The sequence below is a fragment of the Colletes gigas genome, unplaced genomic scaffold, assembly GCF_013123115.1.
Source record: "Colletes gigas isolate AHSC1104 unplaced genomic scaffold, ASM1312311v1 Colletes_gigas_Sc00013, whole genome shotgun sequence".
Lineage (NCBI taxonomy): Eukaryota > Metazoa > Arthropoda > Insecta > Hymenoptera > Colletidae > Colletes > Colletes gigas.
The window spans coordinates 6,021,411-6,040,307 of NW_025106642.1; the positions used below are offsets into that span (position 1 = coordinate 6,021,411).

At 45.3% G+C, this 18,897-nt stretch overlaps 1 protein-coding gene across 2 annotated transcripts in view; it reads left to right on the forward strand.

The window, feature by feature from the left end:
• The window catches only part of LOC122399276 (growth arrest-specific protein 2-like), a 31,726-nt gene extending 12,965 nt beyond the window's left edge, over positions 1–18,761 (forward strand). For both annotated transcript variants that reach the window (XM_043399841.1, XM_043399842.1), the window contains exons 2-8: positions 590–1,005; positions 9,470–9,594; positions 9,795–9,936; positions 10,409–10,655; positions 12,732–12,993; positions 13,877–14,002; positions 15,076–18,761. In XM_043399841.1, the coding sequence (XP_043255776.1) occupies positions 786–1,005; positions 9,470–9,594; positions 9,795–9,936; positions 10,409–10,655; positions 12,732–12,993; positions 13,877–14,002; positions 15,076–15,282 (1,329 nt within the window). In that variant the 5' untranslated portion in view covers positions 590–785 and the 3' untranslated portion in view covers positions 15,283–18,761. The remainder of the gene's footprint in view (positions 1–589; positions 1,006–9,469; positions 9,595–9,794; positions 9,937–10,408; positions 10,656–12,731; positions 12,994–13,876; positions 14,003–15,075) is intronic.
• The last annotated feature ends 136 nt before the right edge of the window (positions 18,762–18,897 follow it).

Genomic DNA, 18,897 nt, shown 5'->3' on the forward strand with positions numbered 1-18,897 from the left:
GTCGGTGAGCCTCCTATAAACATATCTCCGTAACATAAAACCCATTCATTCCCAAAACACACTTGAAACGTGCTCCGTTTCCTTGCTGCCAGTCATTCACCGTACCCAAAGCGCGTTCCGGAGGTCTTCAACCACTCAATCTTCCATCCCGTTTATGGTTACGGCTCGCTTCTGAACGAGCCACGATGGCATGTCTTCCGGCATCATCGTACAGTTTGATCCCACGAATAATCTCTTCTCTTTCGCTCGAAGAGAAGGCTCGTTCAGTTATCAGATTGCCCGTTTGCGAAGCTCTACACGAACGAAACAAAAATGATAAAAACCGTGCTCCTGGTTGCATTATAACGCGTTCCCTCTTTCCGTTGCTCCTCCACGTGGCTTTTAACCTAACGAAGACCAAGAACGTGGTTACGATCGTTCGGTAGCTTGACGTTCCTATTGTTTCTGTTTGGCGCCAGGTCTGAATATTGGTAACACGTACGACGTATTCTCGATGCATGACGATTATTTTCGATATAGAAAACCGAGACGGTCGTTCCTCCATACGCAAGATAACACGCATGTATGTACGTTTTCTGTTCTTTCTCAGGCTCACGTAATCGCCAGACGCGCTGCATCGCACAGCGTCGCCGGTACCTCTTCAGTAGTCTAATAGCCGCGAGATCCTTGTGGCATCTAAATAGAGGAGGGACATCGGCGTCCGTGGAGGGAATAAACGTCAACGAAGACGAAAGGGAGGCCGGTGCGGGCCACCGGGACACTCTTCAGCCCTTTCTGCCTCCAGAATGTCGTACACCAATCGATTCCCGTCATCTCAGCACACTCGTTATCGCAGCAGCTGGGGACCCTCGTCGGTGACTGTGTTCAACCGCGTCGACATACCGAAACCGTCGCCGGAAGAGGAAGAGTACGCCGACTTTTATCACGAGCGTCTGCACTCCGCTCAGAGCAGACAGTTGCTGCCACTTCAGGAGGACTTGGCCGATTGGATCAATAAAACGTTGAGTGAGTATTTACTCGATATCCGCCGGTCAAACTTTTTATCGCTAACACATTGTGACCGGGACGCGTCAAGACACGCCTTTCGTGTATCGTTGGTATACAGTTTTCTGGTGCAGCATTAACGAAACGATTTCTACGCGTAATATTGCAGGTTTAGGATTCTCGAATAATATAATGGTAAGACATATTCACTTTGGACAGGATTCATCTTAGTCACAAAGTGCAACGAACCCATTTGCCAGTCATTGCTGGTGCCCCGTCCGTGATGATCGATTATATTTTCCGCAGAGTCATACTTCTACCGACAATGCGTATCATTTACACATATTATAGATATCTTCGCCTCTTGTTTGCCCTTTTGCAGACGATAATTTCAGTAATTCCACTTTTACGGTGGATTCACTGAATATCGTCTTCGCCATAATGATCAACTGCGTTTCTATTCGATACTCCCGTCGGTTCATTCAGCTGCTATGAATACCATTCGCATATTTCCAAGAGTGTTTTCAGCTCGCTTCGCATGTCGCTGGAAATTACTCGTATCCTCCTCGTGATTGTGTTGTCCGATAATTACGAGTCTTGCGCCGCTGACAAAATATTGGTTTCGTTCCGAGATCCTTGAAACAGCTGCCTCGATAGTTCGGAGATACATAATAATAAAAAAATAGTACGACGGTTTAACTAATGGAATGCAAAGCTCAAAGTCCGTTACTCTTATCGTTTCGCGCGTACTCGGGGAACGATGGATCGAAGCGATTCGATATCGATTAAACGCATCGAAGAATGCTTTAACGCGTAACAGGTTCTTTATTGACTGGTGCGAAACGGTGGAATTTTTGAAGAGGATTATCGTTTTTCCTTTTGTTTTTCTAGCCGGTGCCAGTTTGTTTTACTACGCGTGTTTGCTCGCCAACCGTGAAGCGTCCCACTTCTGTTCGCGTAGCGTGAAGAACCCCCGTGAAAAACGAAAAACGACGATTCGGTATTTCGAGTAACCGCGTGCAGTATTTTAATCGGGTTGCCGCGAATTTGAAATTATTAACAGAAGGATGCTTTTTACGAAGCTTTCTGAACACGGATCGAGTAAAGGAAGTCGCAAGACGCGGAATAAAATTGTCGTAACGCGCGAAGACATTGTCAGCGGATCGCGAATTTTATTTGCGAGTCGTGTGTGTCGCTTTAAAGTAACAACCATTCGCGTCACATAGGATATGCGCCGTGTGTAGAATCCTCGTGTACGCACAGCTTTCGTACCGCACAAAAGGCTCGCATCTGGTGCGACGTGGGAAAGGATATTCGTAACATTTGGCCTTTCGTTTCGTCGCGTTTTCGGACGGTCACGCGAGACGACAGAGGCGAAAAAATTGCTCGGTCTTCTTGGCCTTCATTGTCCCGGGAACTTCTTGAATCGCAAATCATACGGTATGCGTTCGATGTGTTAATTCGAAACAGATGTAACGCCGTACGAAACAGATTTAAAGCGTAGTTCGGTGTATACAGCAAGTGTGTATAAACCGATCAAGTAAAACGTTCGTTACAAAGAACGAGAAATAAGTTACAAGATCACGATTTATTAGAGAAAATTTGCACCTGGATAATAATAGAATCGGGAGAAAATTATGGCTACCAGAGCATATCTTGGAAACGTATAAATTTAATTTTTATATTTAAATTCTCTTTATGAATTATTCGTTGGCTCCGTTCTGAACAGTGCTGCGCGCCAGAAATAATAAGAATTATTTTTCTTTTCAAGTTTTTAAATATATATTGCATGTATCCTGCGATTAAGCGGATAATGAAACGTTCGAACAACGAAGATCGTAGCATGGCGCTTAGCAGTAATAAAACGAAGTTTATGAAAGGCAGTAAAAGGTGTACGAGATGCATTACTTTCGATCGATGAGCGGCGATTACTTTCATTGGTTGTTCTCCTGCAAAATTTCATAGACCAAACTGCTGCAAGCATCGATTCCTAATGCGATACGTCGAACGAATTTCAAAGTAGGTGAAAGTTTTCTCAATTATGACTAGTCGCGAAGAGCATGAAACTGACGGGTTCTCGGAAGCAGCAACGAGCTTAGAAGAACCTGAAAACTTTTTTTCTGGTTCCGCTCGAGATACCAGGGGTAAGTTCGACGAGTATGTACGACTCGTTCCCTGGTCGTTGTTCGATCGTTTCACCTACTTTTCGCTCCAAATCGTTACAGTTTCTGATTTCTCCGGCTACGTTTTCGCCTTAAGCTTCTGCGTTCACGCTGCCACAGGCATACACACGAACGATTGTCGGTTTAAACCCTGAAATTGTGTAACTTCAATCCAACACTCGAAATCAAAAGCAATATATTTCGCAACAAGCAAGCTGAAAGTTTGATTTATGGTATCGAAGTGAACGATTATCTTTTTTACCAGCTAACGTCTCGCGTCGATATTTATTTCGATCTCAGGCATTAGTGTGACCGCCTTTCTGAACTAGTACTTTCCTAATACGGTGCCAATACGAGTCGATGCGTGAAATAGAACCGCCCCGATATATCGGACATCGTGCGACTTTGCTCTGTTGCACAGTCGTATTCTAAGAATCGAATAACACGAGTACAACCTCAGCGGTGCATTGCGCGGATCTTGCTCAAAATACAATTCGATCCCGAGATGAAAATACAAAGTTTATCTAGTTAAAACCTGTTCTTTTCCAAGTATTATTATTTTTCTCGATTACAATATTTTCTTTCCTCGCACGTTGGAAAGTAAGCGACAATTGCGTGACCTTGGATCGACCTTGACCCTTTGGCAAAGATAAAAAAGAAAAGAACATGTCAGCGTTGAGATGTTTTCCTCGGGATGGAATAAATTCTGGTTAAACGCGTTCTCCTATCTGTAAAAGCAAAGTAGTCGCACGGGGGCGACCCGTTTTAAATGGCTCGCTCTGCAGATCCAACTGGTTCGACCGCTTCGAATCAGGGAGTCGAATCAAAATCGATTTGCTCTTTCCGATATTTTTATCTCCGATGGCCGCGTACCGGCTTCTTATCGACGCGAGTGCAGGTTGTCTCCGTACGAAATGTACGTAGCGTTGCCATATATTTTGGTGAACGGCGCGGACGAGCGCGGTTTCGCGCGACCTCGAGGAATCCAGCCACGAGATCTGGACCACCGTGAAAGATTGCGACACGAGTCGGTCTCGGTGAAAAACAACTAATACGCGGATAAGCTGGCACCGTGTCGTCCCGAGAAACCACTGGGACGATCTCCGTTTGCTTCGAATCGCACGAACAAACACATTGTTTCCCCCAAAAGGGCCAAAAACTTTATACGCGAAGTTGCAGGCATCGTAAACGTAATTTTCCAACAATTTACGTTTATTTTTTTTTATCCTTATTATAAAGAAAGAAAACGAATTTTATGTATCCCGTCGATGTAATGTCGGGTTTCGATAGAAATGGCTATGTAAATACTGTCCATAAATCGAGTGATAAACTCCGGGTCTCTTTTTACAGGAATTTTTTTAACATATTTTATTTACTTTCACAAGGTTCTTTAAACGTGTTTTACTTGCGCGTTTTCACTGTACTAGAATTAAACGGTATATTATGATTTCTACCGACTAACAGCGACCATGAGGGGCCCCCACGGAGATAAATAATGCTCGAAAGTGGGCTGCGAGACAGGAAAGGTTGAGAGATCCTGTTCTACGGTAGTTATTATTCCGAGTTTATGCGAACGCATCCGTGAGTCACCGAATATTGGCTACGAATCGAACGTGCATTATATGGACGGTCCTCGGACGCGTCTAATTATATCGCGTCGCAATATCACGCTGACACGCTGCCACTCTTCGTGCAGCTTCAAAGCCAGAACGACGGAGATAGGTCGGCAGCCTTTGCTGTACGACCGTGTGGGGTACCTCTGCCGTGTAGTTACTATTCTCGTACAGGAGTGTACGATTCAAGCGCACACCCACACTCGCCCGGACCCGTAGATCGCTTGAAATGCAGCGTGTGGCGGTCAGCTCTCCCGTCTGCATTCAATCGAGGGGGACTTTAATGCGAGGGTGAGAGACACATCGGGGTGTTTGCGTACGACGTGCAGGAAAAATAACCGCGGACCGAAGTTTTGGTATTTGAACCTGAATTATGCATTTTCGGTACGGGTCCGCGCGCATCCAATTACGCCATGTTCCGCGCGAATACGTAAACGAATGTAAATCGCCGGCCTCTGTCTCGACGCCAAAATTACGGCATCGATGGTTCAATGTTCGGGACTGAACTTTAAACTTTGCACATTTGCACGCCCATAACACGCGGAAGGGTTGATAGGTTAAATAGACGCGCAAACCGTAGAAAATCCCCCACGCAGGTTTCGACTCGGAGCGTCGATTTTCGGGTTCAACGAATCGCCAAAATGTCTGTCGGAAATTATTGAAATGAGGCACGAATAGTCGGGACCTTACGACCCACACCCTGCGTCTCCCGCAGCGGTCTGAACGGGTCTGACTCAACCGGAAGTCGGCCGGGCACCCCTCTTCCTTCGTGCCACTTCTTCTCCCTTCATCGCGGGTACCTGAAGCCGCATTACGCATAAATGGGCGGCTACGCCTTCCTAATACACGCTCGCGCGTCTGTTGCGATCGTGGATCCGATGAGACGAGGCTCGCGAACGGTTCGGTTCTTTGGCAGGGGCCATGGACGCCCAGCGAGTCGTGAATCCCAGAGACGAGACCTCCACCCGGAGTCCCTCGAATCGCTCGAATATCGTGTAAAACGGGGCTAGAGTCGATCTTCGGACGCAACGAGACGAGACGAGCATAGAGAGGGAGCAAATTAACGTATTGATTATCGAGCGTTTTAACTGGTTCGTTTGAAACGTTTCGCTCTGGGGAGGAATGGGAGGGGGGGGCTTGAAAGTTTTCAGCCGTGATTACACGTTTCATTTTTTTAATGGAAACTTCGGCGTTCCGTGCGTCTGTAAACGTGCGGCGGACAGGTGGACCGTGTACGATTAACGCCCATAGGCGTAGAGTATCGGTAATTTGTAAATTCTCTTCGCGCATTTACTCGAACGAACAACCAACGAGCGACCTTGTTTTGAGGATACCTCGGGTGTGGTCCAAGCGATGAAATAAAAATTGTCATGCTGCGGTATGTTTTATGGTAACAGGCGGTCGCGATGATATATCGTGTTCGAATTAATGCATCGATCGAACAATGCCAAGGACGACGTCGATGGTACTGAAAAAGGCTCGAATCGCACTAAAGAGGTCGAGCGACCATTAAAGCCGAAGGGTAGCATATCAAGGATATGAAGAAAATGCAGGTCACGGTGTACGGTGGTTATCGATACACGCGACCAGCTCTTATTAAGAGCGAGAAGAGGAACGACTCCTGCCAATAAAACTGACTCGAAGTTTTTCTTTTCCATGAAACGACGGGTACGGCGCGTGCAAGGCCACGTAGACGCCGATGCGCAACGAAGTGTTCTGCTTAACTCGTTTCATACAGGGTGTTTCGGATAGAAAATACATCTAGACAAATTTAAATAATGTACTATGTTCTATAATTTTTTACTACTTTTATCTTTTAAGACTTCCAGGTCGTAGTAGGCACACGCGATGAAACGTGGAAGACGAAGATCGATCCAAAAATCGAAAAATCGGTCCGTGTAGCGGTAGGCCTCACGAAGAGGCAAATTAACTACGAACGTGCGCACGATAAATCGTTATCGGGACTCATCAAAACCGACGGAGGTCTACGAAATGACACGGCCGTGTCAGGGAACGTGAGAAACGATTCGAGCCGTTCGAATCGCTTCAGATTTATCTGTTGAAACCGCTACCTACGAAACCTCCCGTATCCTTTAAAAACTTCGTCAGAAATATAACAGAGCCGCCAACGAACTCTATGATACGACGACTATAGGGCTTACGTTTGGTCCAAATGATGGTCGTTTCAAGTACCTATTATAAAGGTAGGCAGCTGCGCATTACCAGAGAACAAAAATGGCTACGACGTGGGAACAAGGTCAAACAGGGCTCGCGTTTAGATGAACTTTTTTTTCATTGCTTTTGTGTCCTCGATCCACCGCTGAAGTGGATCCCACATGTTACGGTACACCCTCTATAGATGCACGTATATTATGTTTTATTAATTTACCATTTCAATATAGAATTGTCTCTTCTCTCTAAAGTGCCTTTCTTCGAATAACCGCTACCGATCGCCTAATCGTGCGAGACAGAGACAAGTGGAGAATAGGCTGCGTAGCAATAGGCTAGAATTAATTTTAACGAACGATGAGATTGAAGAGGTCAATACGAGGGTGATATTCTTGCCGCTATACGGGGTGTTCGGTCATCTCTGGGAACAATTTTAATGGGAGATTCTAGAGGTCAAAATAAGACGAAAATCAAGAAATAAAAAGTTATTAAAAAATTAAATTAAAAAATTTCAAATCATTCTGGAAAAATTATTTTTGGTTATGGGGTTTTATTACAATTATTTTTGGTGAATACACATACCCCGAAATCCTACGTACTGTCGAGAAAAAAATTCTTTACCGAAAATATAATGTGGCCAGAAATGTTTCCCCGAAATTTCTTTTAAAATTTGAACTCTAATGAGTCAGTAAACACTGTAAACTAGCTCTTGCCCGCAGCTTCGCTCGTCTGGATGTCAATTTAAAAAAATCCATCAATAATGCTCGCTGGGGTTGGTAGACGGTAATGGAAATGCAGGAATTTCGATTTGGATCCTCGTTGATCGATCGTCGAAAAATGTAGTCGACTAGAAACTCGTACCGTTCGCTGCTCGGTCAAGCGAGAAATAATCTAGCCAGGACACTCTCACGATAGGTCAACTCGTGCGTGACTGCCTCGAAATCATTTCAATTTCGTTCGCCAGCTTCCACGTGCAAACAGGATCAAGGCCAGGATCTTTCCCCAACGAGGCAAGTGATTTTTTCCGAAAGCAACGACACTGGCTTCTGACCTGCAGTTTCACCAGAAACAATTACCCCTTTATTCGTGCGAACGGTTGCTCCATCAAAAAGTGTTCTTAACTCTGCAAAACGAGGACACCTTCGAAACAACGTTGATACATTCGATTGCGTATCGAACAAGGAGTTATTTAGAAGAATCGAGGCGTTTTTGTGGCGTTTAGCCCCCCTGGCTGCGCCACTGATCGATGAAGCCCGCGGGCCAAGCCTCCGATAAACGTCTGCGTGTTGCACGGGGCGCTCTGCACGCGCCAGAGGCGGCTCGTGAAACGCTCAGACACCTCTCATCGTTCTCCCACGCTGCTGGGGAACGATCGACGGCCGCGGAGAGAATCTGAGGAAAACTCGCGACACGATCCGTGCCACGTATATAGATATAGGCGGGATACGATGGGAAATAGGAACTAGGTTGGGCTGACGGAGCGATAAAGCCTCGCAGATACGGATGGTAATGAGAACCGGCGCGCAGGCTCGTGACTCGACCCGGTAACAATAGGGTTGCACCCGGGGCAGAACCACCGGAGGAAGCGAAAAAAAAAGGCGTTTTAACGGGCAAGGCTTATGGAGTAAAGTCCATCACACGTTCCTACGGCAGACACACACGCGCAACGCGGCGGTACGTGCACCGCCAGATGCCGGCGTTGGATCTGGATCGCGAATATTGTTCGCATATGGCCTGGGACACAATGGCGAATCGAGCAGGCTGCCGTTCGTGATAACGGCCGTTCTCGTAGGATATGCCTCTACCCTCTTTCGATCTTGCGAAAGATCACGGGCGTGAGCGTATATAAGTGCGAGCCGCGCGACGAACAACAACTCGGTCACCCGGAACTTCGCGCGCGATACTCGGGCGCGGGTCTAATTTATGTTTGACATTACGTCGGGTAATAATGCGGCTCGATGCCCGCCATGCCGCTTAAGGGCACGCTTTCGATCGGAAAGCGGTAATTAGACGCCGATTTCCGTGTGAATTCCGTTTAACTGGTAACGACCTGCTACGGGAAAGATTGATTTCTTGCACCCGGTGGTTCTGTGAACGAACAGAGGCGGACGGAATTTTTTATCTGGTCCACGAGCAACCCTCGATGTCTGTAACATGGTATCTCAAAATTCCGCGACTATGCTTCTTCCGCAAAAAGTTCACGAAAGAGCGCAATTATATTCCTCTGGCCGCCCGAGACGCGTGCACGCTTTGCGTGAAGTTGTTCGTGGAAATTCTGCAACAATGCAGAAGTCACCCTACCATTGCTTCGAAAGAATTCGACCGGAGAACGTAAGGAGGGTTGGTCCATTGTTCCCAACAATGACGCCACTTCGTCGATGCTCTCGACTGTTTTGAAGCGACCGTTTACGCGATACGTTACGCCGTTCGTCTTACAGATTATTTCCCCGTCTAAAACACGCTAGTACCGTCGTGGAACTACTATAAAAACAAATTTATATACTTCGTGATAGAAAAAAAACGACCTTTCCTGCGTTTCAGACGGCGATTACGTGACGGGGGACAGTTTCTTTGATTCCTTGGACAATGGCGTGGTGGTGTGTCGTCTGGCAAGGGTCATCCAGGAAAAGGCGAGGATGGCGATCGACGCTGGAAGAGCGAAAGGGGTAAATAATTGTTACGCCGTTACAGGTCTTTCTCGGTACAGTAGAACATCGATAATTGCAGAGAAAGGGGCTGTTAGAAGTATCGGAGTTGCCGATTCAATTAGAGCCCCGCTTACGCAATTTAGCCACACTGCCAACGATTACTCCCACTCGTTCCTATTTGTCTTCGAGAGAACAGATCGACATTTTCTACTTTCCAGCCGCTGCCGTTGATAAGGGGACGATGCTGGGAGAACGCCGCGAGACGCAGCTTCTTCTCCCGCGACAACATGGAGAATTTCATTCAGTTTTGCCGTCGTCTGGGCGTCCATGAGAACCTCCTGTTCGAGAGCGACGATCTCGGTAAATATCAGCAGTTATTCGAATCGATTCGCTTCCGCGCGTCTTACCCGGTCGCGATCGACGTCTATCTCAAGTGTTCCGTGACGATTGAAAGGGAAGTCCCCGCCAATTACGTCGCGGGATCGCAAATATGCAAATTCAAAACGCTCCCGAGGCGAGAGTAATCGCCGCGAATTAAACGCGTCTCCGGGAGCGATGGAAGGAGCACGAGAGCTCTTTGCTCGTGCCCGAACGACTTCGAATGCCCTGAAAAGTAATACGCGCCCCCGTTGATGCAATCGGGGAAGAAGAGGAGCCTCGGGGTCGCGTGAAAATTGCTCGTCGAGTCACGTGCCCGGTTCCTGGGGATTCTTTATGTCGCCCAGAGCTTGGGGAACGACTTCCCGAAGGGAGGACATCGAAAGTCAGGGTTTTATCCACGCGTCGAATTCAATGTACGATTATTTAACGGAACGACGTCTGTAATTTTTAGTTTTACACGGACAGCCACGGAACGTGGTGCTCTGTTTGTTGGAAGTGGCTCGATTGGCTTCGATATATTCCGTGGAGCCTCCGGGGCTCGTGCAGCTCGAGAGGGAGATCGCCGCGGAGCAAGAAAGGGATCTTCATTGTTTGTCCGATAGTGGTATATCTCATAGCAGCCTCGTTTCTTGGCAGTTCCAATCGCCGTCCCCGACCGCGACGCCCAGGCCTCCGTCCGAGAAAATCAAACACAGCAGGTACGTGGGCCAACGGGTTACCCTTTCGATGATCTTCTTTTCAGCTCGAGTGACCATCCATAAAATGACTGTTCGAGCGGTTGGCATCGGTGACCGCTCGCTCGAACAACTTTCAATAGTAAAATAAAGGTATCGATAGCTGACCTACTGGATAAATTTTTTTCTTCTAAATAATTGCAAAAGTTGGACAGCGCTTTCTCTGTCTTCGTTATCTTAAAGTAAGATCAGAACGAGGCGTCGGAAAGTATTGTGCCATATTCGGCTCAGTTGATTTCCTAGAAATGTCAGCTATTGGCACATGGCCAACTAGTGGTGCACTTAGCTTATTGCAGGTTTGACCACCGGCAGCGTGCGTACGCGGGTTCGCGAATCGCGGTGAAACGTGATTCGACGTGGGAACGCGGTTTCAGAAGGACGAGGAGGTTCTCCGTTTGCTGAAAAAGGATTCGCTTAATGGGCGAATCTGCGAGGCGTTACATTCTCGGAAAGACAGCCGTACGCTTACCTCAACCGTAACGCAATGCCGTAGGAGTGGCGGTGTTTCGTAGCGTGTTAAGCTTACGGTATTTACGCCAAAGCAGTAGACGATACACCGGTGTAATTATGATAAATAACAGAACGGGCGCGCGCCTCTCTTAACTACCGTTGCCGTAAAAACAGCGGGGAGATAGTTTTTAACGAAGACGTTAATTGATGTATCGTGTTACTGGCGCGTGCGTCAGTTAACCACGCCAGTGAAATGAAAATTCTTCTTAAGCGTTTCTACCGAATGATATTACACAGTTCGATCGAAAAAAAGCATAAACTTATGCGTAGAGCGACTCTAGTAAACGTGCAACATTTTTCTGAAGCACCATTGTGTTTTCTTGAGCCAGGATTGGCAGGAATTTAAGCGCACAGAGCACTCATAAAAATGTACGAGCAGTGTTACCATAGGTACGCATATCAACATTGTTGGAAACACGCCAGGGAAAGATGAATGTATGGTGCACCTCCGTATAACGCGAGGGATTCGTTCCACGTTATAGGAATTGCGGTACATGAAACTCAAAACGCATACAAAATAAAGGTGCATGAAATAAATGTCCCACATATGGACATATTTGCTTGTCGGCTAAAATAAAACGATGGAATAACAAGAAACTATTATAGTGGATGACTAAATGGTACGATCGTACAGTTGCCAAGACATACGAATTAAGATTGATAGCGTTCAGTCGAGATTCTTGACACGATGAATAAATATTGCGGATCAAGCTGTACGTGTCAAGATGTGTTGTTCGCGTTCAATTGACGTCTGCGAATAAAGTAAATTACTTGTATATCCGTTGGGGTTAATTTGCGAGCCTATGTTCGGCACACAAGACTATTGACTCGATAAGTAAATAGTGCAGATCCGACTGCACGGGTCAAGATATATAGTTTGCATTCAATTGGCGTCTGCAAATAAAGTAAATTATCTGTATATCCGTTGGGGTTGATGCGGACCTATGTTGACTGGATATATTCGTCTGCTCTGGCGAACACCAAAGGCTTCTACATTGTTCGAGCCTTTCTTCGGAGCATCCTCCATGCGAGACGATCGATCGATTTCATTTCTTTTTACCCCAGGCCTGCGTTGATCAAATATGTACAGCGCGTTTCCTAACACTAACACGGGAACTGACTCTCCTAACAACCCAGCATTAAATCTCTTTATCGTCAGTACTTTATAATACCTTTACCCGCGCACAATTTACATGCTCTTATGGCGTACTCATCGCTGATAGCTATTTTACATTTATGGTAACGTAGTTTCGTTTCACGATCTTTTTCGCGGCTACGTATTTGGCGTTGCTTTCGATCGGTGGCATGCTTTCTCTCTGGCCATAACTTATATCGATGCCAATACTAATTGAGTTTGTATTGCGACTTGATCGATAGTTATATCCAATGTGGTGTAATAAATCAACATTAGCTGCTTTTTGTGCTCGGTGCAACAGAGAAACTGACACACAAGTGATCAACTATCGTTCATAAAAGGAAACGTAACGTGACTCTCCGACTTTAAGATACACGAATACGAATATCTTTCAGCTCGGCGTCGGAAGTCGCGTCGTCGGCGACTCGATGGCTGGACCCAACGACCGGTACAACCCACGAGCCCGAAATGCGAAGGTCGGTGAGCGATAATGGTCCAACGGGTAGCGACGGAGTGCCCAGTGATACCACGGAGGACGACTGGTCCCGTGGAAGCGCGGAGGATCCCGACGAGGTTCCATCGCCGTCGTGTTCACCTTTGCCCTCGCCAGCCGAGCCGCCGGAACACACGGGCCCCATAACGGAACTCGATCGCAAGGTATAATAACGATCAAAGTTGAAAATAAAATTGATTTCGAGTAAACCTTCCTCGAGGACGCTGACCCGAGCCGCGAGTAGCAAGTTGGGATCGGAACAAAGTTAATTCTACACTCGTTCGTAACTAAATAATAAGTTGGCAAGTTTGATAAAAATCCGAGATCGTCGAGTAGATGATGTTCCTTGTCAGGGGCAATCTGTATAGCTCGGTACTCGTACGCGAGGCTGCACGCGCGAATCGCATCGCGTCACGTTCGCTATGAATGGCGGAGAGCAAGGAAGGGATAAAGAAAGGGACAATGGATCCAAACGGCTCGGTTTAAGCTTTTTCAAGTATGCGTTTGCACGCTCGCGGACCCATGCATGTCGAATTCCTGCATACGAAACAACGGATGTTACGAGGCTACGCGCATCTTTGACTTTCCCCGCGAGAAAACCACGCCGCGATTTATCTCCGGAGACAGTTATTGTCTTTCTTTATCGTGAGCTGCCCTGCTCTGCCGTACTGAAGCTAGGTGTCTATCCTAACGGTGTTGGGTGCGTTTTCACCACTGCTAAGTTACGAGTCCTGGAACTACTAACCCTCTCAATGATTTGCCGTATCATTGAGTAGGGTAGTTATCGGTCCTTCTTGACTCCAAGTCATTACTACACTGTAAGGACTTTTATTCTAGAGTCTTATCTCATCCTGGAACCACAGATTCCCATCCCAAGACTGTACTCAACTGTATTTGCTTAGCCAGAGCCTCGTTAGTCGGTAACGCCGTTGACCAGCGTCCACCGCGTGGAGGGTGAGGTTGGCAATACCTCCCCCATAGCTTTGGACAGCCTTATCTTTCGTTATGTAATGTTTACACCGCGCCGCGTCCCTTTGCTGTTTTTAGGTGAGAAGAGCAACCGAGGCTGTTCAGAGACTCTGCCAATGTCCCTCGGAGAAGTGCTCCAAGCTGAAGGTGCGCAAGGTTGGGGAAGGCCGTTACCACATCGCGGGACGAAACGTCTTCATCAGAGTACGTAACCTGTTTTTCGATTTTATTACTTTTCCCGTTTGGTCCAAGTGGAAAGAAAGAGATTAATAAAGTTATTTGGACGTCTCCCTTCCTCCCCCATCAGAGGACTCCATTAATCGTAGCACAGCCAGAAATTGGGTCATTCTTTCGTGCAGATATAAATCGAAGATCTAGCATAACATGTTTTCGTATCGTGTTCCGTTATCGAAAGAAACAAGTTTGAAATTCCGTAGGGCGCGAGTACACTTGACTAACTGTAAGTCTCGAGCACCGTGAACAGCATTTCGAAGAATTTCGTTCATCAAGTTATTCTTAGAAGTTAATCGTCTTATTTATATTTACGACGTCATCCTAATCGAGCTCTATCTATATCAAAATCCGTTAGAACGAGGCTTAAACGATTAACAACGACGCTCTAGATAACTTGGACTACATAGACGAAAGATAAAGTGAAATCGTGTTTGGTGACTAAAATTATAAAGAGAATGATAAAAGAAGGAGTCTAAAATTTATCGTGGAAGATGTTCTAGTATATTTTAAGGCGATCGAATTATATCGTTTATCAGTTGCCACTGTCGTCCTCGATAATGGTGGTGACATAGAACACAATGCACTATTTCTTCTTCGAGTACCCTTTGGTACGATTTGTCGAATGTGTGTATGCATAGAGACTTCAAAACAGACTTGTCTATACTATCGCAAACGCGCCGGAGTCATCGTCAGTCAGGTTGCGTAACCAACCGCATTCTATCAATTGGAAGTCGAAGCGCGCCTACACATTCGTATACTATGCAAAGTTTCTATGAGGCCAGTGTACGAGTTGGTATAACTGTCGTTGCACCTAGTCGCATCAACTCGTTCTATGACAAATTACCGTCGACTCCGCTAACCAGGTCCAGTCCCTCCTCCTTCTTTTCGTCTTTCAGCGGCTAAACAATTTAAAAAGACTCGTCGCTGAAAATCCTTCCGCAATTGCTCGAAACGCAGAAAGCTCGTTAGATTTTGTAAAAGGTCGCGCGTGGCTGAAGGCGCGGCAACTGCTAATGACCGTCGTGGTACTTTCGTGTTCGCAGCTTTTGAAGGGGAGACACATGATGGTCAGGGTGGGCGGTGGTTGGGACACCTTGGAGCATTTCTTGGCGAGGCATGACCCCTGTCAGGTGAGGACCCTCAACCGCGAGAGCACGCCGCCTTCACCCCACGGCAACAAGCACACCAACTTTCTTCCCATTCGCGCCAAGTATCGCAGCCCTCCGCCGGAATTCGTCTCGGCCCGCTAGCCTAAAAGCACAGTGCCTGTCACAAGTCCACGCTACTTCACGTTCATGCTGCTGTTAGTCCGTCTCGTGCGAGTAGAGTACACGGCACCCACGACGCGTCGCCAGGGTGGCGTTACGGATGCGAAACGCTGTTTGTTTGTGCGCAAAGGTGACTGAACCGCGACGAGTCGGGGGGGAACTACGCTGATAGGATAGACGGCGATACACCCACACGATGAACGACTGAATTTTCGTGAAACGGAATCGAACCCAAAACCTACACCTTTCCTTCTTTCCAACCACCGTCGGTGCGTTGATGATATCGAGGGATTTTTTTTGGGGTGGTTCTTTACAGGTCTCGTTCGAACAACGATACCGCTGTTCGTTTTTGTAGTCGACTATCAGCGAACGTCCCAAGGATGCGTGGTTTGTATTACGCCTATGCTATCTCACGATTACATCTTCTCTATTCTCGTAATCATGTACACGTTGGTACCAAGTGCACCTATTTCTTAGATCGGTAAGATATACAGGGGGATGGCACTATTTTTTATTACCTGTGATGTAATACGGTTGGGGAGCACTAACGTTTCACGTACATACGTCCTTGCCAAGCGTGTTAATATGCCATCTTCTTGCGCGAAGACTCGATCGAGTGTCGCCGGTATTCGAGTATTCTTATCAATTACTATTGACAAAAATGTATAAACATTACATTTAATCGTTTACCTTTGTATTCTATCGTCGGGATACGCGTCGCGTTTATGCAGAACGCGTGCAATATACAGGGTGGGGCAGGTGGCTGGAACTGCTTCGGTGACTCCCGAAGTTTACTTTACGAAGACTCTTTGTAAGTCACATTTTCTTAACGATCGGACGGAGATGATCATCTGTCGTTTTACTATTGACACTTAAGTAACAATATGTTCGTATCACTTAACACAGAGTTCGCTTCACCGTTTAAAACAATTGATTTTCATTTACGAAACCTGTGGATGATCAGAAAATTTTTTTAAACTATAAACAAAGATTATTATACAATTCTCGAAGCAATTCCAAGTTACTTGTCCCGTGTATAAATGCAATATATATGCATATTTATTTGTACTTCATTTAATTCCTTAATCGATATTAATAACAAAAGTACAAGACTATGTTCCGTACAATATTCACTCGCTTCGTCGCCCAAACGTTTAATCCTTTGGATGCTACGGGCGCTTAAAAATTCTCGATCAAAGTATTCCGTGCTTTGAACGCCCATCGGCGTTCTAGGAATTCGGCTTACGCATAAGACTACGGGTCATCCGCACACGTTGCACGCCAAGCGTTCAAATCCTATATAGCATCGAAAGGGTTAGGTGTCATGCATTCCACAGATGACAGGCATATTAACGCTTGATTTGGAAATTGTCTAACAGAAATAGGTAGGAGGGCAATGCACCTGGTAGAGGTAGCTTTACAACCGCAATGACCAAAGTTCGTAAGTGGTATGTTGAAACGATGCCAGTTACAGGTTATCGGAATGCCGTTTACATTGAAGATAACCATCCGTGGTATATTCTCTGCTCCCATTGTAACATTCGTACTATAGTCGGAACAAAATCAACTGGCCATCAAGGGCCACGATTTCGATCTGTACTCCACCGCTACCCCCCCACTCTGTATTAGAATCTGCGATCTTTACACAAATGTAAGATTGATTAAAAAATAGTTTTACACTTCGAGCACATACATTTGTGAAAATGATCGTTTATTTCTTAATCATTCCGAACGCTATAGGCGGTAAAGAGCGACAAAGATTCGCGAGAGGCTCCACGCGCAAATAGCACCGCTTCATGCCGGAGATTGGGAAAATTCTTACTCGAATAACAAATAAAAATTAGAATTTGAACAGTAGAATTAATATTTCGCGACGAGCAAATCAAAGTTTCATTGTTTGATCGAATGTATTGCTATAAATTGGTTTTATTTGTTATCTATTGTTCGAATAAAATTTGAACGATCTCTGCTTCGCGTCATTGCAGCTTGCTTCTCAGTTTGAAACACAGAGGGCGAGCCACTGCAGTTTGGCGCGGAAAGATCGTGGTTAGTGTGGTATGGGACACCATAGCGGTATGATGTTTATGGCTCCAGTCGGTGGTTATTAGCGGCTGATTGATTTCGTTCCGATGGCAAACTATTTCAGCTCCAAAGTCGATCCACGCATGTGATTAGAAGGAAGTGCAATTAAGGGCTCAGGTAATGTCTGCCTAAGTTTAGAGCTTGTCCTCTTAATGCTACAGGAAATTGTACATTTCGAACGAACGATTCCGTCTGGTAGAAATGCAATTTAAGGGATAAGGTAATTCTGTCCGGATTCCAGGTTGTTAGATACAATCTATTTTGCGCGAAACTCGAATATTCGATATTATTTGTACTTGGTCATTGCTATTACCTGCAAAGGCGAATCTCGTAGTGCACTTAAATATCTCTCGCGATAAGCAGTATAAGACACATAGGTTTGTAAGTAACAACAGGGTCGGTTACAGTATTCGGAATTTCATCGTATATATAATTAATCAATAATTGGTCAAATATCGTTATACGATATATCAAGCAATTGACACGAATGATAGTTTCTGATTTAGAAGATTTGGTAGAAGTACGCCTCGAAATTCAAAGGATATTTTTGAAACAATTTTTTCATTCCATATATCGTCGTCATATCGACCGACCCTGAAGCAATTATTACACTTTGGCACATAATCGATAACATAATTAAATCGGCTATCTTGCAAAATGCTTCATGATAACTGCCATAATATATGTTTTGTACTTTTATAATAAATACGTAGGATAAGAAATACGAAGGACGATATTGTCGAAATTACAACGCGATGTGTTTGTTGGGTTCACAGAAATGCAAGGGCACAGGAATGTGCAAAGGAATACCAAAGCAAAGAAATGCGCGACGTGTAATGTCGGCACGTTGAGGCTATTGTCGTTCGAGGATTATTTTTTTTTTGTTAGACTTTTTCCCCCCTAAATTGACTGTATCATAGCCTTCTATTTCGTATTGTTTGACGCGTAGTACGCAATCTATTCTTTCGTTACACATTTCGTTCGTAATTTGGCATAGAGACTGTATTTATTTGTAAATGATGAATTGCGACGTAACGGCGAACACGATAAATTCACTTCGCTACTACTATTTGTAATATCATCTTTGCTACGCGCGAATGAAACAATTCCGCCATATTATATTATTGTAAACGTATTACTCGATAAGTCTGTCGATATAGTTTGATTAAGTTATTTTGTACCTGCTTTCTTCCACGCAGAGTATTGAAAATATTTGCCTCACAAAACGAAAGTTAATTTTTACGAATTTCGTAAAGCATTTAGAAGTTGCTATCGTGTATCACTGTCCTTGAAACAATAGTTTATGTAATGCTGCAACTTTTGTTAAAAAACTAAAATATTAAACCTACGAAAGTTTATCGATATTTCATCATACGATAGCCGTGTTGAATTTATTTTTTTTAGATTTGTGATACGATCATACTGCATATCCTATTTTCAGTTCTCGCTTAATGTTTGTAATCAAAACATGCTTTCGTAAAACCTAGGTTATAATCGTTTCGTATACTTCATGTA